Source organism: Triticum aestivum, chromosome 1D (genome assembly GCF_018294505.1).
Source record: "Triticum aestivum cultivar Chinese Spring chromosome 1D, IWGSC CS RefSeq v2.1, whole genome shotgun sequence".
In the NCBI taxonomy this organism is placed as follows: domain Eukaryota; kingdom Viridiplantae; phylum Streptophyta; class Magnoliopsida; order Poales; family Poaceae; genus Triticum; species Triticum aestivum.
This window is the reverse complement of record NC_057796.1, coordinates 387,282,707-387,308,657: the sequence shown is the minus strand read 5'-3', so window position 1 is coordinate 387,308,657 and position 25,951 is coordinate 387,282,707. Positions and strand designations below refer to the sequence as shown.

General features: G+C 45.9%; 1 protein-coding gene and 1 long non-coding RNA gene across 2 annotated transcripts in view; one reads left to right on the top strand and one right to left on the bottom strand.

Annotated features, from left to right (window-relative positions):
• The window catches only part of LOC123182284 (uncharacterized), an 18,240-nt gene extending 3,630 nt beyond the window's left edge, over window positions 1-14,610 (bottom strand). Inside the window, exons 1-3 of the mRNA XM_044594807.1 lie at window positions 13,998-14,610; window positions 13,542-13,585; window positions 13,109-13,249 (exon numbers count right to left, since the gene is read on the bottom strand). Coding sequence (XP_044450742.1) covers window positions 13,109-13,249; window positions 13,542-13,585; window positions 13,998-14,138 — 326 coding nt within the window. The 5' untranslated portion in view covers window positions 14,139-14,610. The remainder of the gene's footprint in view (window positions 1-13,108; window positions 13,250-13,541; window positions 13,586-13,997) is intronic.
• Window positions 7-9,709, top strand: LOC123182285 (uncharacterized). Its single transcript, XR_006492077.1, has 2 exons — window positions 7-415; window positions 9,254-9,709. It is a non-coding gene; the product is annotated as an uncharacterized lncRNA (long non-coding RNA).
• Window positions 14,611-25,951: the final 11,341 nt, after the last annotated feature.

Below are 25,951 nucleotides of genomic sequence, written 5' to 3'. Positions count from 1 at the left end.
TCCCCTCCTCCTCCGACGCGTCGCTTCCCCGGGCGAGGAGAAGCCTTGATTTTTCTGACCTCCCCCGACAGAAGCCGCAACTGCCTTGCTCCACCACCGCCACAGCTCACCGCCGCCGTAACTGCCTCCTCCGCCACTCTCTCCTGCTCGCGCAGCTCCAGCTTGCCTTCCTCCCCTAGCTTCCCCCTCCCTAGTGACCTCCGCGCTCTGCTCCGTCTGCTTCAGATCCGGCGTCGGCGAGGCTGATATGGTGGCTGCGAGGCCAGACGGTAGGAGACGTAGCCGACGAGCCCGACGACAGCAAGCTCGATGGCGAGCTCGACGGCGGCGGAGACGTCTTCTGTACTGCGAGCTCCACCATCCCTGCACATACTGTACTGCGAGCTCGACGACGACGGTGGCGTCTTCTTGGAAGGTTAAGCCTCCCTCCTTCAATTCCCCTCCATGATTTATGTGTCAAAACTGATTTTTTTTTACTGAAATTTGCTGCTTCTGACATTTGCTTAAGACTGCATGCCGGCCAACTGGTATTTCTTCAGTTAGCAAAACATGGCAGACAAATCTCACTAGGGGATCACACTTGGCCTGACAACATCTGTGTGATCACACTTGGGGACACAATGGGCTAATTGGCAAATTTCTTTAGTAGCTCATCCTATTTTTACCTAATAGGCCGCAACCTCAGTCTCACTAGGGCATCACACTTGGCCTGACAACATCTGTGTGTAAACTGGAAATTCTAGCTTAGATTGAAACTTGAACAACTGAATTTATGCATTTCAACTAGCAAATGTGAGATAAGAGTGAACATTTATTCTCAACTAACAAATGTTAGATAAATCAAATTACTAATTAGTTTTAGTGATGGATCTAGCAGGATGAGTCAGTGATTAAAATCATCCATGAATGAATTAGTTAGAGGGCGGCCGGCAGTACTTGGTGTACTATTGCTGCTGTCTAGTACTCCTTTCATGACAGAGGTAGATAAATGGAGTAATCCTTTTCAAGTAATTTTGTCATTTGTTTCATGATGTGGCAAGTAATTTTGTCATTGTTTCAGTTTCGAAGCTTTAGTTTTGCATCTCAAGTCTGATTGCCACTAAACTGAGTACAAGATCACTGAAATTTTGTTTGAAGCTTCAGTGTAAATGTTCTACTTTCAGAGTACAAGATCACTGAATACAGTTTCTTGGGGGTCCAATTTTTCAGTGTAAATGTTCTACTTTCAGTGTAAATGTTCTCTGTAATGGAATATTGCTTGTCAAATCAGTGTGTAGAAATTTTAGGGCTATGTCTAGAAAATCATGTTAGTCCAACAATATCCAACTTAATCCAACTTAATCCACAGTAACAGTAGATCAGAAATTGCTTATACTCTAGGTGAGGATCAGAAATTATCCAAAGATTCAGTTTAGTTCTGTTAACGTTCAGTTAACTGATGAACATTGGACATTGAGGGACACATTCAGTTAACTTCTGTGTTAACTAAATCTTTTTTGCAACATTTCTGCAGAGTACATGATCAATTGTGTTTGAAATTAATGAACAAGTGCAATGTACAGAAATTGGAGCTTGGGTTCTTCTTCTCACCGGCAGCAGCACGAGCAGGCCCGCCGGGGAGGAACAGCAACTTGCAGACGAGCAGCAGGTCGAGGAGAGGAGTGGGGGAGACGACAGGGAGCTCGAGGTTGAGGATGAACTTCAGTTCCAGGCCCGCCAGGAGCTCCAGGTCCAGGCGCTCGAGACCCAGGCGGGCGCAGGCCCTGGCCGGCGGGAGGGGATAGCGGGGTAGCCCTGGGCGGCGGAAGGGGTCACGGCGGGAGAAGATGGCGGTAGCGCAGCGCCCCTCAGCCGTGGAGCCGCCGCCCGTCGAGGTGGTCGCCGCAGTGGAGCAGGTGGACGGCGCAGCTCGCCTCGGGCGGCGGTGGTTCACAGCAGTGGAGCAGCTCGCCTCGGGCGGCGCAGGTGGGCATGGGCGGTGGTGGTTCACAGCGGCAGCGCAGGCCGTGGCCGTCGTCACGCGCTCGGCCTACGACGGGTGCCAATGGTGGCTTGGGCGGCCACGGTGCACGCGGCCGACAGAGAAAGGAGGAAGAAGCAGGGGGGCTCATTAGCAAGAGATTTGAAGATGGAAGTTTTTTTTTTGCAAAATTAGAAATGAACTAAGCGCTAGACAACTTTTTCTGGACGGAGGGAGTATATGTTAAGGAAAGATCTACGAGCGGGGCATCCTACTCCGACGCGGTGACTCCCCGGTGTTCCCTCCTCGACGACCGCGGCGTACGGGTCGACTCGATGCGGGTACATGGGGAGGGGACACAGGTGCGGTTTCCATGTCATGTTGTTTTGGTCGGCAGGGGATTGAGTCCCGAGGCGGAGGCGCGGCGTGAAGCGCAGATCGAGGCGGAGGAGAGAGAACGTCGGGAAGGGAGGCGGATTAAAGTTGCGGCACGGAGCGGAGCGGCCATTCCCTCCCCTCTCGACGAAAACCACCTCCCTTCTCTCTCACGAGCGAGCTCTCCGAAGGCGGGGTCATGGATTCCTGGAAGCAGAGACTCGAGAGGAGGGTTCTGGTGATAGCCAACGGCGACGAAGAGAAGCTGGCGAAGCTGAGGGAGATCATCTCCAGGTTCTCGACGGAGAGCAATCTGAAGGAGGCGGCGGGGTGTGCCTACCGGAGGCTCACCGAGGCGGAGGACTGGCGCCTCACTCCGTCAGGCGAGCCGGTGGGGGCGCTCCGGATGCTGTTGTGGGCGATGAAGGAGGCGGAATCAGACGATCAGATGCAGGCCATGAAGTGGATCGCGTTTCGTTCGCGTCGCACCGTCCCTGCGGATCCACCTGGATTTGTGGTCGGCGCGGTGATGGGTCTCCCCGCCCCAGCTCCGGTTGTGCCCAGGGCTGCAGTGGTGGAGAGGCGGCCAGATTTGGGGCGCGCCGAGGGCAGGAGGGGGATGAAGCTTGGGACGAAGAAGATCCAGAAGATGCCGTTGGTTCTGAGGAGGTCACCGCGCTTCCCTCGCCGTTTCCCACGCCTGCTCGGTCTCGCTCGCTCCCAGGGACGGGAGTAGGGGCCTCGCCGGTGGGCGGCCGCTTCTGGCTGCTCGCCGGTGAGGTTTCCGACGAGGAGACTTGGGCTCCCGTTGGATCTGCAAGGTACGATCCCCCCTATTTCCAAATATGGCAGTGAACCTACATCGATAGGTGATAATAGAAGTAATAATAAGAAGAAAAAAAAGCGGCTGATAGCTGCAAAAATCATAGAAAGTAGTGATGAGAAGTGTGTTAACAGCCCTGCTCATGGGAAAACAGAGAGAGATGCTCGCCCCTGATCAGGTTTTACTGGGAAGGGAGGTTGTTAATAAAATGAGTAGAATTAAATATGCCCAAATTCCAGATTTCTGGTCTAATGAGGCAAACTATATAGAGGAAATGGAAATCACCAATGGCTTGGGTTGTTGTGTGGGGGATTACTCTGCCAGAGAAGGAGAATTTGGGGAAAGTGAGATATGGGGGCAAAATGGGCAACGGGGAGAAACGCCTTTGGTAAATACGCTTTCTGAAAGTTTTGGCAATATAAATAAAGCGCCTCTCCCTATGGGGTGAAGAGTGTGACCCCCTCGAGGATTTAGGGTTTCCACCTCTTCCGCCGCCACCAGAAAGAGAGAAAGTAGAAGAGATGAACAGATGTTTTGGGAACAATCGTGGAGGGGGAAGATTCAACCGTGGTGGTAGAGATGGCTTCCATTACAGAAAGAAAGAAGAAGATGTGGACAGATACAAAGGCACTTTCTCTCAGATTGGTAGTTCAAGATCCACCATTGGACTTCTAGCTACCAGGGGAATGGAGGCAGGACGCAGCTCCCAGATGCTGGTAGAACTACAGAAGACAAAGATAGAGGGGGGGGCAAGCCAGAGGCTAACAGAGCCGGATCTGAGGACAAAGGTAAAGATCCTGCCCCTGGTGTCATTCCCCCTCCTGAATTTCTTCAACAGCAACAGTGGTTTGGGGCTCTCCTTGCCCAGATGGCACAGCAGGGGGTTGGCATGGTAACTGGAGCTGACAAGCAGCGAGAGGAGGGGATGATGATTGAGGGTGAGAGAGAGAAAGGGATACAAAGCAGAGAGGTTAGCTGCGGAGGAGATATGGATAATGGTTCTGGATCCAGGCAAAACCAAAGCGCTTGGGGGGGGGAAGCAGATTTCCACAGAGAGAAGGCCCTGATCTAGGAAAAAGTGGGAACAACTTCAGAATTCCCTGTAACAAGTGCAAAGATTTCAGACATCAAACTAGAGATTGCAAGCTTCCTAACTGTATCATGTGTGGAAAAAATTCTCACATCACTGAAGATTGCAACTGGATGAAACAGATTAAGCCCCTGCCTAAATATGTTGGATATGCAGCCAGAGGTTTGGGAGTGCTCTTGGTTCAAAATTCCAAGGAGGTGGTGAGTAGTGAGCAGATTAACCCGATGGGAATTGTCACTATTGCCTCTGGGGAGATCAATGAGACACAATTCTTGGAGGGGTTTAACTACATGTTCAAATGGGACTGGCAATGGAGATGCAAAAACATGGAGACAGGGCTTATCTCATGAGGTTCCCCAACAAGAGCAGACTGACTGAATTACACAAGTTTAGAAACTTTAACCTGCTGGGGACAAAGGCTATCATAAATGTGGATAGTTGGACCTATGATACACAAGCCATAGGAAAGTTGCACACTGTGTGGGTGAAAATTGGCAAAATGCCTGAGTGTTTCAGACATTTTTTGGGGCTTGTTTAGTAGCTGCCACTGTTGGCCTAGTCCTGGAGATAGATATGACAACAATTTTGCTGGAAAAAATCAGAGCCAGGGTAGGAGTGAGAGATTTTGAAAAAATTCCTACACATACTGAAGTAACTGACAAAGACCTCATGATATACAAAGTCACCTTGGAACTTGAAAAAGTGGTGGAACAGGGGTGGTATGAAGATAAGAGGAAACATGTGGATGTTGAAACAGACAGAGAATGTGAAACTGCAGACATGAGGAAAAAGATCAAGATTGGTGGAGTAGATGCTGAAGGAAACAAAGAAAACATCTCCCTGGAGAGAAAAATGACTCTGATAAAGATAATATTCAAGATCCTCTGATAGAAGACAATTACACTGAACCAGTGGATTATAATGCTAGCCAGGATTCTGTGGAATCTCTGGGATCAAAACTGGGGATCTCTGATAAAGAGAAGAAAGAAAAAGACAAAGAAGGACCAACCAGAAGAAGTGACAGAAATCTAGACAAAAAGGACTCCAAGATTGAAGATCTGGCTAAGGAGAGAGCTGCTGACAAGGATAACTATGGTAAGTCCCCAACCCTTACTAAGGATCAAATCTCTTTGTTTGAAATGACAGAGAAAGTGGGGGTGGAGCTGGGGTGTACTATTGACCTGGTCAGCCAAAACCTAGACCTGATCTCCAATATGGAACAGGGTAGAAGAGATATATATCATCAAGAGGAAAAAGAAAAAAATGAAAGTTCTCCAAATCTAATTGATATTGGAGATGCTAAACTAGAAGAACTATGCTCAGGTGATGATCACTCTGATACAGAAATGGATCTTGATTACTATGACACCTTGAGGAAAATATTCTCTAGTAATAAGAAAAATTAAGATTGGCACCTCAGCTGCTAGTGCTGGGAAGCTTGCTATATCTTTTAGGGGAGGGAGAAAGAAGAAAAAGAAACAATGAAAGGAATATTTTGGAATGTGAGGGGGATTAGACAGGACACAAAGAAAAACTTTATCAGAGAGGCAATCATAGAAAAAAAATTAGATTTTGTTGGCCTTTTGGAGACCATTAAGGGTGACTTTACAAAAAATGAATTGCACAACCTTGCTGGGGGGAATTTTTTTTCTCTGGGAATGGATTGCCCCTCGAGGCAAATCTGGAGGAATATTGGTAAGAATTAATAATGATAATTTTGACTTGATACAAGTGGAAAAAGGCACATATTTTATCAGAACACTACTTTTTGATAAAAAAAGCTAAGTTTAGTTGGAACTTGGTGACTGTCTATGGTGATGCTCAAAGAAAAGGGAAAGCATCTTTTTTAGCTGAATTATCTAGATTGTATCAAGATAACCCTCTCCCCTGTGTCATTGGGGGGATTTCAATATCATTAGAAACAGTGCAGAGAAAAATAAACCTGGGGTGGATCACTTCAGCTTTGTTTTTAATGCTATTATTGAACATGCTGGATTAAGAGACATCCCAATCAGTGGGAGACAATTCACTTGGGCAAATAATATGCCAGACCCTACATATGAGAAACTTGATAGGGTATTGGTATGCCCAGATTGGGAAGATAAATACCCCATGACTATGGTCACAACATTAGAGAGAGAGATTTCAGATCACACTCCACTGCTGTTGGATTCTGGTGAGCAGAGAAATGCTCCTCCCATTTTTAGATTTGAAAATGCATGGATGCATATGGAAGGATTTAAGGAATTTGTGGAAAAAAACTGGGAGGTGAGGTGTAATGGATCTAGTATGGACACTTGGCAAAAAATACTCAGAAACGTTAGACAAAAAATCAAAGGGTGGGTTAAATGCTAATGCTATGTATAGGAAAAGAAAGAAGGAACTGTTAAATATGCTGGACATGATAGATAAAAATGCAGAATTGAGAGGGATTAATGCCCAAGAAAGAATTATGCAGAAATAATTGAGAAGGGAATTGAAAGAAATCTTCAAATTAGAAGAAATCAAGTGGTTACAGAGATACAAAGATAAGGAAATAAAAGGAGATTCCAATACTAGATATTATCATGCCAAAGTGAATGGGAGGAGAAGAACAGGATTGTCAGGTTAGAACAGGATGAGGGTGTGATTCAGGGAGAGAAAGAACTGATTGAGTATATCACTACATTCTATAAAAATCTTTTTGATCAAGCTGAAAACTCTACTATCAATCTTAACATACAAGGGTCTGCAGAGATCTCTCCTCAAACACAAGATGAATTGGTTAAGGACTTCTCCATGGAAGAGATTAGGGAAGTGGTGTTCTCCATGGAAAAAAAACAAAAGCCCAGGCCCTGATGGATTTGCTATTGAATTCTATCAGAACTTCTGGGATTTAATCAAGAATGATATAAAAAACATTATGGATGATTTCCACAGAGGTGTGGTTGATTTAGCTAGGTTGAATTATGGGATCATTACCTTGGTCCCAAAGGTCAAGATGCCAAACAGATCCAGAAATTCAGACCCATTTGCCTGTTGAATGTCAGCTTCAAAATCATCACTAAAGTCCTGATGAACAGGCTTAGTAAGGTTGTTAACCCCATCATCTCCCCCATTCAAACTGCTTTTGTGAAAGGCAGATACATTATGGAGGGAGTGGTGATCCTACATGAAGCTATAAATTCAATCAAAATGAAAAAACAAAATGCTATAATATTGAAGGTAGATTTTGAAAATGCATATGACAAAATCAAATGGCCTTTTGTCCATAAAATGCTGAAACTCAAAAACTTTCCTGCAAGTGGTGTGACTGGGTGATGGACACCATGAGGGGGGGACAAGTGGGTGTGAAGGTAAATGACAATATTGGAAAGTTTTTTAAAACTTTTAAAGGGCTTCGCCAGGGGGACTCATTATCCCCCCTATTGTTTGATTTAGCTATTGACGCCCTGGCCATTATTATGGACAGAGCTAGAAATAAGGGATTTATTAAAGGGGTTCTCACATACAATCATGAAAATGGAGTGAACATGCTGCAATATGCAGATGACACCATATTCCTAATCCAGGATGATGAGGTGTCAGCGAGAAATCTCAAATTTATTCTGACTGCTTTTGAACAAATGTCAGGACTCACAATTAATTTTCACAAAAGTGGCATATACCTCTTTGGAGAAGCTAAGGCAGAAAGATATATATTAAGAGATTTTTACGTGTGCGTTTGGGGAGATGCCACTGAAATACCTAGGCCTACCAGTACATGATAAAAGGATCAGTAATGGGATGTGGAGGAATGTAACTGAGAAAATAGAGAAAAGATGTGCGTGCTGGCAAGGCAGATTGCTCAATATTGCTGGCAGAGTCACATTAGTACAGTCGTGCCTAACAAATATTCCTATATACATGATGTCTTTCTATCTGCTCCCTGTTGGAGTCAGGAAAAAAGTTGATTTCTTCAGGGCGAGACTGGTATGGCAAGCGGAAGAGGATAAAAAAAAGTATCGTTTAGTTAACTGGAAAACATGCTGCCTTCCTAAACAACAAGGAGGTCTCGGGCTAATCAACTAGAGAAATTTAACATTGCCTTGCTAGCTAAATGGATTTGGAAACTAGAAGCTGAGGAGGGACTTTGGCAAGATATCATTAGATCTAAATATATCCAGAACAAATGCTTGTCAGGCATTAAAAAAGACAGGGGGACTCGCAATTCTGGACTAGCCTGATAAGTATCAAGAATTTAGTTTTCCCTCGCATAAAAAAAAACTAGGGGATGGGAGAAATACCAGATTCTGGGAAGATTAGTGGGTGGATGACAAACCACTAAAAGAGGCATACCCCTCATTGTATGCAATTAGCAATGACAGAGAAATTACCGTCAGAGGGGTGATTGAAAAAGGGTGGAATGCTATGTCTTTCAGAAGAAATATAGATGGAGGCTATGGGGGGCTGTGGGATAGCCTTAAAAGAAGATGTGAGGACATATTAATGCACGGGGGCAGAGACAAGCCCATGTGGATGCTCAATGCTAACAGAATATTCACTGTAAAATCCTTATATCGACACCTAGTTCGTACTGACATGGGTTTTCCACACAAATTCCTGTGGAAAGTCAAGGTACCTGCAAAAATCAAGTTCTTTCTTTGGTTGCTAAGCAAAAAAAGTATCCTTACTAGAGACACCCTATTGAAAAGAGGATGGAAAGGGGACAAACATTGTGTGTTTTGTGGACAGGAGGAAAACATTGATCATCTTTTCTTCTCCTATTCGGTTGCTAGAATCATTTGGAATCTGGTGAGATGTTCATTTGACTTTTAGAAAACTCCCATAAACATTGACGACTGTTTTGGGGGTGGCTAAACAATTTTAACAAAGAGAGTAAAAAATTGGTGTTGATTGGCACTTCTGCTCTGCTTTGGGCGATTTGGAATTGCAATGACATTGTGTTTGATAAGAAAAAGTAAACGACCCGATTGGGATCGTTAAACGAATATGCTGCTGGATTACTGATTGGGCTATTTTGCAGAAAAAGGGCCCAGGGGAAAGAACGCTGACGTTGGGGGCAAGACTCATCGAGCAGGTGGCAAGTGAGATCTTCAAAGCTTCGCAAGGATGGCGCTTCGGGGTTCCGCGGCTGAAGGATTAGGGAAGCTGCGACATTTCAAGAGCTTGCTGCTGCTTTTGCTTTAGACTTGTCTTCTCCTCCGTTTAGCCTTTTGTGATGGAAACTTGTAATGATCTGACTATCCGGGGGGTGGGGGCTGTGTCCCTGGCCACTCCTTGCGCGGGTTTCGCTTTTACTCTCTGTTCCGCTTCTTATTGTAAGACTTCTAGACTGCTCGTGGCTTCGGCCTGGTTTCTATAATGGAAATCGGAGGGGAAACCCTCTTTTGCTCAAAAAAACATGTTAAGGAAAAAGTTAGAGGAGGAACTTTCAAAGATTAATAAAGAGGAGGAGATAATGTGGTTACAGAGATCGAAAGAGAACGAACTATTAGAGGGTGACGCTTTAACTTCTTATTTTATATCTAAGGCTAGTAGTAGAAAACGGAAAAACAGAATTACCTCTATTAAAACTGCTCCTAATGATGTGATCCAGGGGGACAAAGATTTATTGCCTTTTGTCACTTCATTTTACAAAAACCTATTTGGTCCTGCTGTAGGTATGAATAATATTTCCCTTGATATTAATTTACCTGTGGTTTTGAGTGATGCCGATAGAAAAAATTTGGATAGGAAGTTTACTTTAGAGATTAAGATTGTTGTTTTTGATATGAAATCTAACAAAGCACCTGGACCTGACAGATTTCCTATAGAATTTTATCACAAGTGCTGGCACATAATTGGAGTGGACATTTTGGAGCTTTTCAGTGATTTTTATGAAGGAAAGTTAGATTTAGCTAGATTTAATTATGGTGTCCTTGCGTTAATTCCAAAATTGCTGATGCTCAAACTTTACAACAATATAGACCAATCTGTTTGTTGAATGTGATTTTCAAGATTTTTCAGAAGTTCTAAATAATAGAGCCATTACTGTAGCTGATAAGATAGTAGCTCCTGTGCAAACAGCTTTTATTAGGTACTAGATGGGGTTATTGTGTTGCATGAAGTTCTGCATGAAGTTCATAGGAAAAAAGAGTGATGTTTTGTTTAAAGTAGATTTTGAGAAGGCTTATGACAAGATTAACTGGGAGTTTTTGTATTTTGTCATGGAGAAAAAAGGCTTTTCATCTAGATTTATTGGTTGTGTCAAGCAGACGGTAGAGAGGGGTAAAGTAGCAATCATGGTCAATGATCAAATTGGCCCTTTTTTAGACGAAAAAAGGACTGAGACAGGGAGATCCTTTCTCCCCCCATTCTTTTTAATATTGCCATCGATATACTTAATTTGTTTTTAGCTAAGGCACAAAATATGGACCTTATCGAAGGGTTAGCACAGGATTTAATTCCAGATGGCATTAATATGTTACAATACGCTAATGACACCATTTTCATGTTTAGACACAATCTGGAAAGTGCTAGAAACTTGAAATCAGTTCTTTGTTTATTTGAACAATTACCCACAAAAAAAAGAGCAATTGTCTGGCCTTAAAGTTAATTTTCACAAGAGTGAGGTTTTTTGTTTTGGTGAAGCAAAGGACAAACAGGAAAATTACTCTACAATATTTACTTGTGTTGTAGGAAAACTTCCTTTTAGATATTCAGGTGTCCCTATTAATGCAGTTAGATTATGTAACTGGAATTGAGCTGAGGAGAAAATGGAGAAGAAGCTAAGTGTATGCAAAGGGAGGAACAGATCTTATGGGGGGAGATTGATTTTAATTACCTCTAGTTTAAGCAATATTCCTTTGTATATGATTTCTCTGTTTGAGCTACCCAAAGGCCCTAGTAAGAAAATGAACTTTTTTATTAAAAGAATGCTATGGCAAGAGGAGGAGGGGTTAAAAAGTACCATCTAGTGAAATGGGAGGATGTTTGCAGACCTAAAGAGATGGGGGGTTTAGGCGTCTTAGATCTTGATATTATGAACATCTGCTTACTGTGCAAATGGATCTGGAAACTTGAAAATTGTAGTGGTGTGTGGCAAGATTTAGTGAGAAAGAAATACTCAAGTAGATGTACCCTTAGAGATAGTAAAAAAAACCTGGTCATTCTCATTTCTGGCAGGGCCTAATGAAGGTTAAACCAATTTTCCTGCAATATTGTAGGAAGATGGTGGGTAATGGGGAAAGGACTATGTTTTGGAGTGATGTATGGCTGGGAGACAAACCTCTTAGTGTGCAATTCCCTAGGCTTTATCTGCTGACCTTTAGTTTAGATTTTACTTTCGCCAAAGCTTTATCTGATAATATGAGTTTGATTAGATTTAGAAGAGTTTTGTGGGGAGACACAGCTGATATGTGGTATGAACTAAAAAATCTATGCAGTAAAGTAGTTTTAAACGATCAAGAGGATAGATGTAGCTGGCTACTAACTAAATCAGGTAGATTCACTGTTAGATCTTTGTACCTTGCTTTAAAAACAGATCAGGCTGCCTGGCCTCATAGGAAACTGTGGCAGGCGAGGATACCGCTGAAAGTTAAAGTTTTCCTGTGGTTGATGTTTAAGAATAGTGTTCTAACTAGAGATAATTTGGCGAAAAGAAACTGGAAAGGAAAGGATAAAAACTATAGCTTCTGTGATTACCCAGAAACGGTTGAACTTCTTTTCTGTGCATGTGTGGTGGCTAAGTTTGTGTGGGGTGTGGTTAGGAATGTAACTGGAATTCATGACATTCCATGCAAGATAGAAGAGTTTACTGCCTGGGTAGAAAAAATTCCTAAGAATATTAGACAAACAATAGCAGCGGGTGTTTCTGCGGTGTTTTGGACTTTGTGGAAAGCCAGGAATGCTGCTACGTTTCATCATGTTTACCCGCATGATCCTAGTATGTTGTTCTTTCAAATCTCTTATTGGATGTCCTACTGCACTGGTCTACAGAGAAAAGAAGGGCAACGGATGTTGCAGGCCGTCACAGCACTGCTGGTTGATGTTGCGAACGGGTTCTTCAACAAGAGCAGAGGATATGATGGGCGCCCATGGTGAAACGTCTTGGCGTTGGGAAGTAATTCTGCCTGTACTGTTAGCTGAACTTTTGTCCTCCCTGGAGAGTCTGTGGCGATGAGCGGGGAGAGGAGCCCTGTGTGGTTACCTCTCACCTGTGTGTGCATTCTGATAAGTGTGGAGTTCCTTTTTTTTAGTTTCAAGCTTTATTCTCTTGGCTGTCTAGTTGTTGATGCCTGGATGTCACGGTAGGACATCTGGGCTGGATGGAATCTAAGACTACTCACTTTGTTTATTGGTTTCCTTTCATGCAATGAAATGAAATTGGGGGCATGCCCCTCAATTAAAAAAACGTTAACAAAAGATGCGCCTACCAAGTAACAAGTCAAAATCTGAATTCAATGCACACTTGAGAAACAAAAAAGACAATGTGCACTGCGAATAGTAGCTGATTTCAAATTGTGCTGTGAATAGTAGCAACTATTCACAGCAGAATTTCTCCCTTTTATTTCCAGATGTGTGAATTGAATGTTGATATGTAATTTTGTTCCTTGGAGGACATGTGTTGTTAATGCTGTAAATATGTTTCAGAAATGTCCATGCTAATTGTGGTGTCATGTTCACCGGTTGCACAGGAAGCAACAAAAGGATAAGACAACATATGCTCTTATTAGTGCTGCATGTCAGCAAAAATACTATTAACTACAAAGGAATGACATTCTGGATACAATTCCCAATAAGCAGACCCATCTGGAGCATCTGGGCTTATAATATCTGCCTTGGTGTAATCATACTATATTCTACAATGTCAGATGAATGCAACAGAAAAAATGGTTACCTGTCTGTTCTGAAGCTGATTGATCTGCCATCAGGTGTTTTGGCTCCAGATGATTTGCTTCTTATCTCAGTTGGACCAGTCTCTGATAGATGAGCGTATGCTCTTTTGAAATTATCCTCACATTGCTCTGCCTCTTGACCACTGCATACAAAATAACATAGCATATTTGAAAAGTGGACGTCCAGCAGTTAGAGAAATAAACTGCAGCAACTTCTAAACAACAAGGTAGCCTGGCGTTTCTTTGTAAGCAACTGCAACTCCAGCTAGAAAGATTATTGATATTCACATACTTCTCGCAGGAAAAATTACAGAGGGTCGTGTTCGTAGAAGCAACACATTCTGGTTGAAGAGAAAAGCATTGATTCATCTTTCAGGGAATAAGAGATATAAACTAGGACATTCGACAGAAAAACAAGATGCATGGTTTACTTACGGTACATGATAGTTGTCGCATGAAAGAATGACCCCTGCATTAGGCTGCAAAGAAAAAAACAGGGATGTTTCAGAGAAAATATTCATGAAGTGTACTTAGTAACAAGAATGACCCCTGTCACAGAGCCAACTATGATTCACAATCGGGATACCACATTCATCAGCTTTGTTGTAGATTTCACCTAATCAATCGAAAGCTTCAGCTATAAATTCTAACTTTGTGGAATACTAATGTCGAAGACCCAGAGGCAGAATATGCGCCTGACTGAATAAATTCTGACTTTGTGGAATACTTAACTGAAGCATTCATCAGCTTCATCAGAAATTCCACATAAAGTCAGAAAGCATATGCGCCTGACTGAATATACCAGCTGAAACTTAACTGTAACTGAAGCGTACCTTCAACAGGTTACTATAACTTTGGGAATCATTCGGTGCTCCCAACAGAGAAATATACCTCCCAATTATTAGATGGAATGGATGCACCGGTGAGGACAACGGCAGGGGTCTTCATGGCAGTGCGACAGGAAAGATTGGGCTCCTGCAGTATGCCGCGGGTAGGACGCCTTCTCTCATTCGCGTGGGGTTGTGCCTGCATCGTCGTTAATCACTGTGATGGTCACTCCATCTTGTTTCTTGTGGTGTGTGAGACCCGCGCACTGTGGTATGGATCGCCGCGCTAGCAAGTGGAATATGGAGGGGGTCAATGGAGAAGAGGAGGCGCCATGCCTGCTGGGGGAGGGGTTGCCCGACGGGTAGCAGCGAGCTTCTTGGTGGCCCTGCAACGGCGCGGGGTGGGGTGTGGAGGGTAGCCACGGCTTGGCGAAGCTGATGTGGATGATCAGAGGAGACTGGCTGGGCACAGCCGGCGGCGGGTTCTATCGAGGCACTGCTGGCGTGCGGCGGCGCCCTCTAGGAGCGGCGTGGTGGCAGGCATCGAGTCGTCTCCCATGCCGGAGCTCGATCCAAGGCGGCGGCAGATAAGAATAGGAGGGAGGGTGAGATGTGCAACGCAAAAGGAGGCTGAGTTTACGGGAGAGCAAATTGCGGTGGATGCATTGGGCTGTAGAAGGCCTCGTCCGTTACAGGAAACGGAAGAGCCTAAAAATAAGGATACAGAAGAAGAAACGACCTTTTAGCGCTGGGAGAGAGGGAGAGTTGTGGAAAAAAAATCTGGTACGACCGGGTCGCACGCAGCAAACGTGAGACCACAGCGACCGCATGACATGTGTAACTACGAATCTCAACGCAGCTTTCGCTCGAATTCCAGCCCACCCGGTTTCCCACGCCCCACGCCCCGTTCTTTCAGATTCTAATCTGCTTCATCTTCCAAAACAGAAACCCCTCTTCGTCGGCAAATTTGACAATTTTGACCTCGGGACAAAATCATTTCACAGAATGAACTGGTTGCGAAACTATTTCACTCCCCTGACCCTTTTGTGTAGCGCCCGCCACGCCGGCGCCACACCCTACTGTACAACGCCTCACAGATCGGCGCTACACGGCCAGCGTCGCACCCATATGTGCCCAAGTCAGCGTGCAGCGCCTGAGAGCTAGGCGCCACACTACACAGTGTAGCGCCTGGCTCCTGGGCGTTGCACTAGTGCAACGCCTAGCTCCTGGGCGTTGCACTAGTGCAGCGCCTGAGAGTTAGGCGTCAAGGGTCAGCCGCGTGAAATAGTTTCACGGACAGTTCATTCTGTGATTTGATTTCGACTATAGGTCCCAGCTGGATCTCCACCCCTCTCCGTCAGGTAAAAAAAAAGAAACCCATCTCCGTCTCTTCCATCTCGCCGGCGACGGTGTGGCAAGATTATTAGTGTTACTAAATAATTATTTCAATTTTTTGAATTTTGGTCAAATCTGGTCAAACTGTTGTCAAACTATGATCAAACTACTTATTCAAGAAATATTAGTGTTACTAAATAATTATTGTTTTTTAGAATAATAGTTTCAAACTCAAACAGTGAAACGTGTGACTTCATGCTCAAGCTAAACTCCTGAGGTTTAATAGGATTGACATCTTACTATTGTCAGGAAAACAACAAGTGCAGACTTGGAAACGAGGAGGAATAGAACCCGGAAGTTAAGCGTGCTCGGGCTGGAGTAGTGAGAGGATGGGTGACCGGCCGGGAAGTTAGATGATTTGGAATGATGAGGGGTGATTAGAGGTTAGAGGTTAAATTAAGCAGTGATGAGGGGTGATTGACCGGCCGAGAAGTTAGATGATTTGGAATGATGAGGGGCGATTAGAGATTAGAGGTTAAATTGAGCAGTGATGAGGGGTGGTTAGAGATTAAATTGTAAAATATGAGAAAAAAATTTCAAATTTTCGTAAAATTTCCTTTAGTCCCGGTTGGTGTTACCAACCGGAAGGTGGAGCTCCACACGACGGCCACGTGGAGGGCCTTTAGTCCCGGTTCGTATAAGTGTTGGGGAACGTAGTAATTTCAAAAAAATTCCTACGCACATGCAAGATCATGGTGATGTATAGAAACGAGAGGGAGAGTGTTGTCTACGTACCCTCGTAGACCGTAAGCGGAAGCGTTTATCAACGCGGTTGATGTAGTCGTACACCTTCACGACCCTAAGCACTAAGAAAACTATGACGGAGGATAAACTAGAGGGGACGGGGTAGCCGGCACACGGCTTGGTGTTTCTTGATGTGTCTTGGGTGCTAGCCCTACCCCTCTATTTATATGTTGAGCCTTGCGGTCGAAACTTGGAGTAAAAGCCTCCGCAAAGTCGGTTTCACCCGAAAGGCAAGAGTCCTTCTCGGACTCCAGGGCCAGACGCCAGGGTTCCCGGCGTCTGGACCCAGACGCTAGGGACCCTGGCGTCTGGCCCCTGGACTCCGCAAAACTTCCTTTTGCGCTTTCCAAAAACCTCGTGGGCTTTCCCCTTTGCCCAGATAAAGTGTTCTCGTGCCCAAACATTTTGGGAAACATCCGGAACCCCTTCCGATGGATTCCGGAACCCTTCCGGAGATCAAACACTACTATCCACATATCAATCTTTACTTCCGGACCATTCCGGAGTTCCTAGTCATATCCGTGATCTCATCCGAAATTCCGAACAACATTCGGTCACCAACATACATAACTCATACTACTATATCGTCAACAAACGTTAAGCGTGCGGACCCTACGGGTTCGAGAACTATGTAGACATGACCGAGACACCTCTCTGGTCAATAACCAATAGCGGAACCTGGATGCCCATATTGGCTCCTACATATTCTACAAAGATCTTTATCGGTCAGACCGCATAACAACATACGTGAAGGAAATATGCCCTAGAGGCAATAATAAAGTTATTATTTGTTTCCTTATATCATGACAAATGTTTATTATTGATGCTAGAATTGTATTAACCGGAAACATGATACATGTGTGAATACATAGACAAATAGAGTGTCACTAGTATGCCTCTACTTGACTAGCTCGTTGATCAAAGATGGTTATGTTTCCTAGCCATAGACATGAGTTGTCATTTGATTAACGGGATCACATCATTAGGAGAATGATGTGATTGACTTGACCCATTCCGTTAGCTTAGCACTTGATCGTTTAGTTTTCTGCTATTGCTTTCTTCATGACTTATACATGTTCCTATGACTATGAGATTATGCAACTCCCGTTTACCGGAGGAACACTTTGTGTGCTACCAAACGTCACAACGTAACTGGGTGATTATAAAGGTGCTCTACAGGTGTCTCCGAAGGTACTTGTTGGGTTGGCGTATTTCGAGATTAGGATTTGTCACTCCAATTGTCGGAGAGGTATCTCTAGGCCCACTCGGTAATGCACATCACTATAAGCCTTGCAAGCATTGTAACTAATGAGTTAGTTGCGGGATGATGTATTACGGAACGAGTCAAGAGACTTGCCGGTAACGAGATTGAACTAGGTATTGAGATACCGACGATCGAATCTCGGGCAAGTAACATACCGATGACAAAGGGAACAACGTATGTTGTTATGCGGTTTGACCGATAAAGATCTTCATAGAGTATGTAGGAGCCAATATGAGCATCTAGGTTCCGCTATTGGTTATTGACCGGAGACGTGTCTCGGTCATGTCTACATAGTTCTCGAACCCGTAGGGTCCGCACGCTTAAAGTTCGATGACGATTTGTATTATGAGTTATGTGATTTGACGTACCAAAGGTAGTTCGGAGTCCCGGATGAGATCGGGGACTTGACGAGGAGTCTCGAAATGGTCGAGACATAAAGATCGATATATTGGACGACTATATTCGGACATCGGAAAGGTTCCGAGTGATTCGGGTATTTTCGGAGTACCGGGGAATTACGGGAATTCACCGGGAGAAGTATTGGGCCTTATTGGGCCATACGGGAATAGGGGAGAGAAGCCAAAAGGAAGGAGGCGCGCTCCCCCCCCTCTGGTCCGAATTGGACAAGGGGTGCAGCCCCCTTTTCCTTCTCCCTCTCCTCCTCTTTCCTTCTCTCCTACTCCGGAAAGGAAAGGGGAATCCTACTAGGACTTGGGAGTCCTATTAGGACTCCCCACAATGGCGCCCCCCCTCTAGGGCCGGCCATTCCCTTGCTCCTTTATATACAGGGGCAGGGGGCACCCCATAGACACAACAATTGATCGTTTGATCTTTTAGCCGTGTGCGGTGCCCCCCTCCACCATAGTCCACCTCGATAATACTGTAGCGGTGCTTAGGCGAAGCCCTGCGTCAGTAGAACATCATCATCGTCACCACGCCGTCGTGCTGGCGAAACTCTCCCTCAACACTCGGCTGGATCGGAGTTCGAGGGACGTCATCGGGCTGAACGTGTGCTGAACTCGGAGGTGCCGTGCGTTCGGTACTTGATCGGTCGGATCATGAAGACGTACGACTACATCAACCGCGTTGTGCTAACGCTTCCGCTTTCGGTCTACGAGGGTACGTAGACAACACTCTCCCCTCTCGTTGCTATGCATCACCATGATCTTGCGTATGCGTAGGAAATTTTTTGAAATTACTACGTTCCCCAACAATACGTTGTTCCCTTTGTCATCGGTATGTTACTTGCCCAAGATTCGATCGTCAGTATCTCAATACCTAGTTCAATGTCGTTACTGGCAAGTCTCTTTACTCGTTCCGTAATACATCATCCCGCAACTAACTCATTAGTTACAATGCTTGCAAGGCTTACAGTGATGTGCATTACCGAGTGGGCCCAGAGATACCTCTCCGACAATCGGAGTGACAAATCCTAATCTCGAAATACACCAACCCAACAAGTACCTTCGGAGACACCTGTAGAGCACCTTTATAATCACCCAGTTACATTGTGACGTTTGGTAGCACACAAAGTGTTCCTCCGGTAAACGGGAGTTGCATAATCTCATAGTCATAGGAACATGTGTAAGTCATGAAGAAAGCAATAGCAACATACTAAACGATCAAGTGCTAAGCTAATGGAATGGGTCAAGTCAATCACATCATTCTCCTAATGATGTGATCCCGTTAATCAAATGACAACTCATGTCTATGGCTAGGAAACATAACCATCTTTGATCAACGAGCTAGTCAAGTAGAGGCATACTAGTGACACTCTGTTTGTCTATGTATTCACACATGTATCATGTTTCCGGTTAATACAATTCTAGCATGAATAATAAACATTTATCATGATATAAGGAAATAAACAATAAATTTATTATTGCCTCTAGGGCACATTTCCTTCAGTCTCCCACTTGCACTAGAGTCAATAATCTAGTTCACATCGCCATGTGATTTAACACCAATAGTTCACATCACCATGTGATTAACACCCATAGTTCACATCGTCATGTGACCAACACCCAAAGGGTTTACTGGAGTCAATAATCTAGTTCACATCGCTATGTCATTAACACCCAAAGAGTACTAAGGTGTGATCATGTTTTGCTTGTGAGAGAAGTTTAGCCAACGGGTCTGCAACATTCAGATCCGTATGTATTTTGCAAATTTCTATGTAAACAATGCTCTGCATGGAGCTACTCTAGCTAATTTCTCCCACTTTCAATATGTATCCAGATTGAGACTTAGAGTTATCTGGATCAGTGTCAAAACTTGCATCGACATAACCCTTTACGACGAACCTTTTGTCACCTCCATAATCGAGAAACATATCCTTATTCCACTAAGGATAAATTTGACCGCCGTCCAGTGATCTACTCCTAGATCACTATTGTACTCCCTTGCTAAACTCAGTGTAGGGTATACAATAGATCTGGTACACAGCATGGCATACTTTATAGAACCTATGGTTGAGGCATAGTGTCGTGGAATTGTCACGGCAGATGTCCTCGAGCTAGGACTTAGTCGTGGAGCCATCGCAACTAGGAAGCTTGAAGGGGTTAATGCGGGACAAGGAACACGAGGGTTTATACTCGTTCGGCCCCTTACGGTGAAGGTAAAAGCCTACGTCCAGTTTGATGTGGTATTGATTAGGGGTTCGATAACCAGGGAGCTAAACTGCTATGCCCGGCTCTCGATGAGATTGTTCTTGTCCCTAAACCGCTGCCGGGTCGTCCCTTTATATAGGGAGGCTGACGCCCAGCAGCTCTCAGAGTCCCGACCGGCTCATAAGAGTGCCCGGCTCGGACTCTCAACTATTCTTGCCTTACACTACAAGTTCTACCATAATAATGATTGCAACTACGGGCCTTAAGCCATATCCGGGTCTTAAGCCCATCTTTGGCCCACCGTCTTTAAGCTTGGCGCCGGGCTTCTGGCAGTGACCATATGAGTAACCCGGCCCCTCCTGGCGGGTGACTCTAAGGTCTATATCCTCAACATTAGGCCCCAGATTGATTTGAGCCGGCTCATGTCAATCTTCAACTCTTTCGACAGAAAAAATCTCCGGCTTACCATTCGTGTGAAGGCCATAACCCGGCGTGACATCATCCTCTGGACTCCGGATAATCCGCCGTGACGTCATCTTCCATTAAGTCCGTTTTTTACTCTGCCAGATCCGCATTGGATCTTTTTCTTTACTGTCATCCCGAAAATCGAGGCGTTTCGTGGGGAGATAACCATGCCGTGGTCTCCTTGAATCTCGCGCCCACTTATGAACTTGCCTTATAAATAGGCCGGCCCGACGGGCTCTCAGCCACTTCTCTCTCCATCTTCTTCCTCGTGCCATTGTTCCTCTGCCCGAGCTCTGCTACTGCCGCCGCCGTCGCGCCCCCGGTCTTCGTCAACCTTGGCCGCTGCATCACCCTGACTTGGACCAGACAAACGGCGGCAACCTCCGCTCCTCTCCAGCTCCGGTGAGTCTCCGCTACTCCATAGGGCAGATCCGTACTAGGGCTCGAGTAGTTCATCCGTGTTCTTCGTAGTTCATCACCATTGCCACAAGCTCCGGTAGTTTTCTTTCTTACTGCTCCTTTTGATCTTAGATCTACATAGAACTATTGCGGTGACTGTTTAGCACCCATTTTACACGCAAGCAGCTCTCTTTTTACTGCATAGGAACTCTGTTCGAGCCCAAGAACTCCCTCGCTTCTGTTTCTAGGTCTAGAAGTTTTTCTTTTGCCCGACCATCTTGATCCAAAAAAGTTACTGCAATGTGTGAAACCTGTTTTACCACACTTAGTAAAAAACTGCAATCATTGAATCCCGGCGGTTTATAGTTCCGGTTTAAAGAAACCACGCGCCGTAAAACCGTCCGGCTTAAAGAAAGCCATGCGCCATAAAAATTTCCGGCTTAGCTGTAATAAGGCCTGTAGACGATCAAATTACTCTCAATCCCTCGGCGGCTTAAATAGCCCGATGCACTTAAGTGTATACCATTAGTCCCCTTCATAAGCCGCCACCTTGACATTGAACTGTAGATTTCCTCCGGCTCATAATTAACCCGGACATTTTTTCCTTTTATCATAGACCGCCGACTTTCACCATGCCTCCCAAAGCTCCCATTACTTGCAACTGGATGAGGTCCAATGTCACCAATGAGACCCTAGCAGATTTTGTTAAGGCCGGATATCTGCCCAAGAAGGATGTCATGTCCTACCGTGCCCCTGACCCGTCAGAAGAGAGACCACAGCCAAAGGACGGGGAGGTAGTGATTTTTGCGGATCATATGAGTCGGGGCTTCGCACCGCCCGGTTCAAAGTTTTTCAGAGACGTTCTGAACTTCTTTGACTTGCGGCCTCAAGATATAGGACCCAACTCAGTGTCCAACATCTGCAATTTCCAAGTCTTCTGCGAGGTTTATCTTGGAGAAGAACCTAGTCTGCTGCTCTTCAGAGAGCTTTTTTACTTAAACCGTCAGAATGAGTGTGCCAATGGACCAAGTCTAGAGCTAGGTGGCATCTCCATTCAGCGGCGAAGAGACTGTCTTTTCCCTTATGCCGAGCCGCCAAGCCACCCAAAGGACTGGAACATGACTTGGTTCTATTGCCAAGATACGTCACCGACTGATGAAAGTCCGCTGCCCGGCTTTCTCCCATCACGTCTGGAGTCAACACACCCATTGTCAGACAAACTGACTCCGACGGAGCGCCAGCCTCTGCTTCCCACCATCAACAAGATCAAGGCCCTCCTGGGTAATGGTCTAAATGGAATCGACCTGGTCCGGGTCTGGATCTCATGGCGGGTGATCCCATTGAGCCGCCGCCCCGGCTTAATGTGTGAGTACACGGGCCGAAAAGACGACCCTCAGAGACACAGCCGCAATGATCTTCCTGAAGACGTTGTAGAGGAGATGACCAAGGCTCTCTTGAACGAGAGCCTGGCAGACTGTGGAAGGACCGGGTTAGCCCCCTTCTGCAAGACCAACCCAGCCCCAGCGGTAAGCCGCCAATCTGATCATCCTATCTTCTTCTGTATATAACCTTCATCTGAATCGTTTGAAGAAATCATCATTGTATTTTCAGGCTGACGACAAGTTCTGGCGGGTCAAATATGACCATGAGGCGGCCAAGAAGGCCAGAAAAGTGAAGAAGGCCGCCAAGAAAGCCGCTCCCCGTAAGAAGGGAAGTAGGCCCACTGCTTCGGAGCTGTTGCAGCTAAGTGACAGCTCCGAGTCTGAGGTAATTCCTAAACCTGTAAGCTCTTGTTATACTTGTCGTTTATTTCTGTCCGCCTTATCAATGCTGTTTATCAACAGGAGGACACCGGAGCCAGTAACCCGGTGGTTGAAGAGGTAACAATACTTTCCTCCGACTCGGAACCCTTGCCAAGGCTGAAAACCCGAAGAGTAACCCGGAAAGTAAGCTTTTCCCATCCTTTAGCTTACCAAGATCCTCAATTTATTTTGAAGCGACAGGTTCATGAGAGCCGGCGGCACACCCGGACCAGCAAGGACACTGACCTCTCCTCCGGGTTACCTGATGCATCAAGGAAACGCCGGACCAAGGTGATCGCAAAATTATACCCTTTTCATCCTTTTGCGGGTGTTATACGCCAACCGCTTAATTCTTCTGACTCAAATTATCAGGAGACTTCCCCTTCTTCCGGCGACTCTATGCAGTCGAATCTGCCGGCTTTCAAGACCGCGCCCGGGTAACGATAATCATCTCATGTTGTTTTGATCTTTACTCATATTTTTTGTACTAACCTTTGTTGTTCTTTCAATGCCCAGGCAAAGCTCACCAAGAGGGTGAAGAAAACCAAGTCGGCCGGAGTGCCGGATTTGCCTGAGCCGGAGGTGACGGTCCAAGACCCGCCAGCTGCCTCCGCCCCCGAAGCCACCACTCCAATGGACACGGCACCTGCAGAAGCTTCTGCCGACCCGGAGGCCTCCGGCTCAGCCCAACCAACAAATGACCCGGACGTGGTAATCACCCGGACGGAGTTCGTTGAACCAGGGAGACCTACCGTGCTGGCCAAGTGCTCCGCTAAGGGGGAGTTGCTGCAGCCCCACCGGGTGAACCTGGAGCTCTCCGACTACACCAACTTGGGCATTGGAGAGCTCGTCTCTGGCTACATCAGCCAAGTGCACAAGAGCCGGGACGCCGAGGTTGCCATGGTGACCCAAATCCAGCAGAAGTCTGAGGTAACATCCTTTTGTCCTCTTATTTACTCTTTTGTCCTCTTATTTACTGCTTAGTTTCCTGTACCATGCTAGCCCCCAAGTCGACGACTTATGACTGAGTACGTTGTAGACTTAGGTTCCGGCTTACTCCATTTGAACCGGCAATATGTAGATAGAAAACGTTCAATATGCATTAGCCCCCAAGTGCCAAGTGTCTTTGCTTGGAAAACGCTTGGGACTTTAAATTTGTAGAGTAATTGTTCATGCCATAACCCGGAAACTTATACAGGCTGCTGGCAAGAAGCTGGAGACTGACCTTGCTAATCTCATGAGCCGGCTGAAGATGCAAGAAACGGAGACCCGGAAGGCAAACGCCAAGTTCGTGTCCAGCATCGCCGCGCAAGAGAAGCTGAAGACAGAATTTGATGCTGAGCGGAAAGCCTGGGCCGAAGAGAAGGCCGCATTGGTGACCCGGGCTGAACAGGCGGAGAAGACTCTCTCCGAGAAGACCGCCGAGCTCTCCGGCCTAAAGCGCCAGGTTTCCCAGATGGTGGCCGCCATCTTCGGTAAGTCGCCTCACCGGCTTTCATCAAGTTTAGAATGTTTATATCTCATAATTCATCCTTGTCGCCGGCTTATCTGATTCTGTTAAACAGGTCCCAGAAGTGCCAACCTCAACCAGAGCGTGGTCACCAAGCTGAAGGCCGTGTATACCCTGGTGGAGCAGCTCTACACCGGGTCACAGCGTGCCTTAGCTGTGGTGGCCCTATCCAACGAGGTGCCGACTCACCTGGCAGAAGTCCTGCGCCGGCTCGCCGTTCTGCCTCAGCGGATCCAAGAGCTGCGACGGGCCTCTGCGAGAGCCGGAGCGATCGCCGCGCTGAGCTGGGCCAAGGCATTCCTGCCGGAGTTAGACCCGGCGGACATCGCCCTTGGCTATCCAAGCCTGAAGGAAGACGGCTCAGCTTTCGATCAGAAGGACTTCGCAGCTTGCGTGAAGGCTGTACGCCCGGTGGCCACCCTTATCGGGAACGACACAGATCTAACCAAGTACCAGCCGGGTTACAATGCGGAGAATCAGAGGATTCCAACCCCTCGCTATGAAGCCCTCAACTTGATCCCGCCGGCTCGTCAGCACACTTTCGCCCCGGAGATTGACCCGGCCGGGTTAATTGACGAGGAAGCCCAATTCGAAGCTCTCAGCGGCATCGACTGGCAGTCATCAACTTTCCAGGTCTTGGGATCAGCCGGAGGAGAGGATAGGAACGAGCCGGAGACTTCAACTCAGCAAGCATCATAACTCGGCTAGCGGTTTACCAAACAATGCTCCACCCTTTTAGACTTGATGAGTTTTGTAATAGAGTAGGTGCAACAGTTTATCTCTGCCGTGCCATCGTGCACGTATTGAATGCTAAAGTCTTTTGAAGTTGTCTCTTTGATATTTCTCCGAGTCATAATCAATCATTTGTTTTTCTTAACCTCAAAAGAGGTGCCTTTAGTTATCCTGCATAGAAGGGCAAATCACAAGTCTCGAGGCGGCTTACCGCCCTGAGAATCATAAGTTGTAGATAACCCGGAATATGAATCAAAAAGGACTTGTCTTCAATGATATCCTGAATACAGCCGTAAGAACATACTTAATGGCCTGCAAGCATACTTCCGGTTTAGATAACCCGGATAAGAAGGTTGGTACCGCAACTCCGGTTTACCTGTCTTATAACACCCATTGTGTTCAGCAATACTGTAAACCCAAGTTAAGCCGGCAAGGTGAAACCCGGCTGTACACACCTTGACATAATCAGAGAAAACTTGTGATAAAGCAGAAGAACTTAGGGGCTTCCGGTTCGAATACGACCAGAGACCCGGCCCAAAGGGGTTAAGCTAAGATTCGGATACGATCATATAGCCCCAAGTGGGTGTGGCGATGCCAATCAAGAGGGTACCGACAGCTATGTTCTCTTTGGTTCGAATACGACCCATGTTTGAACAGGAAGCCCCCAAGTGATTTTAAGAATTGTTTAACGACGCTGATTCGAATACGATCCACGTCAGTTCTCAGAGGGGTTAAACTATGATTCAAATATGACCAAAGGTAACCTCCCAATGAGCTCGGCACTTTGCCAATCAAATGGGTATCGACAGCTATGTCCTCTTTGGTTCGAATACGACCCATGTTTGAACAGGAAGCCCCCAAGTGACCTTATTGCTTACGGCTAAATTTGAATACGATCATAAGCCGGATCCTCCTTTAAGTCATCATGTAATCTTGCAATGAAAACAACACGTGCATATTTGGAGGAGAAAAAAGGACAGAGGTCCTGCTTTATTGCTTATCATAATATATACATGGCTGAGAGAAATATGTACACCACGAGAGCCGGTGGCTCAAGTGTAGTAAGGCCGAAGCTGAGCTATGTTCCACGGCTGACGG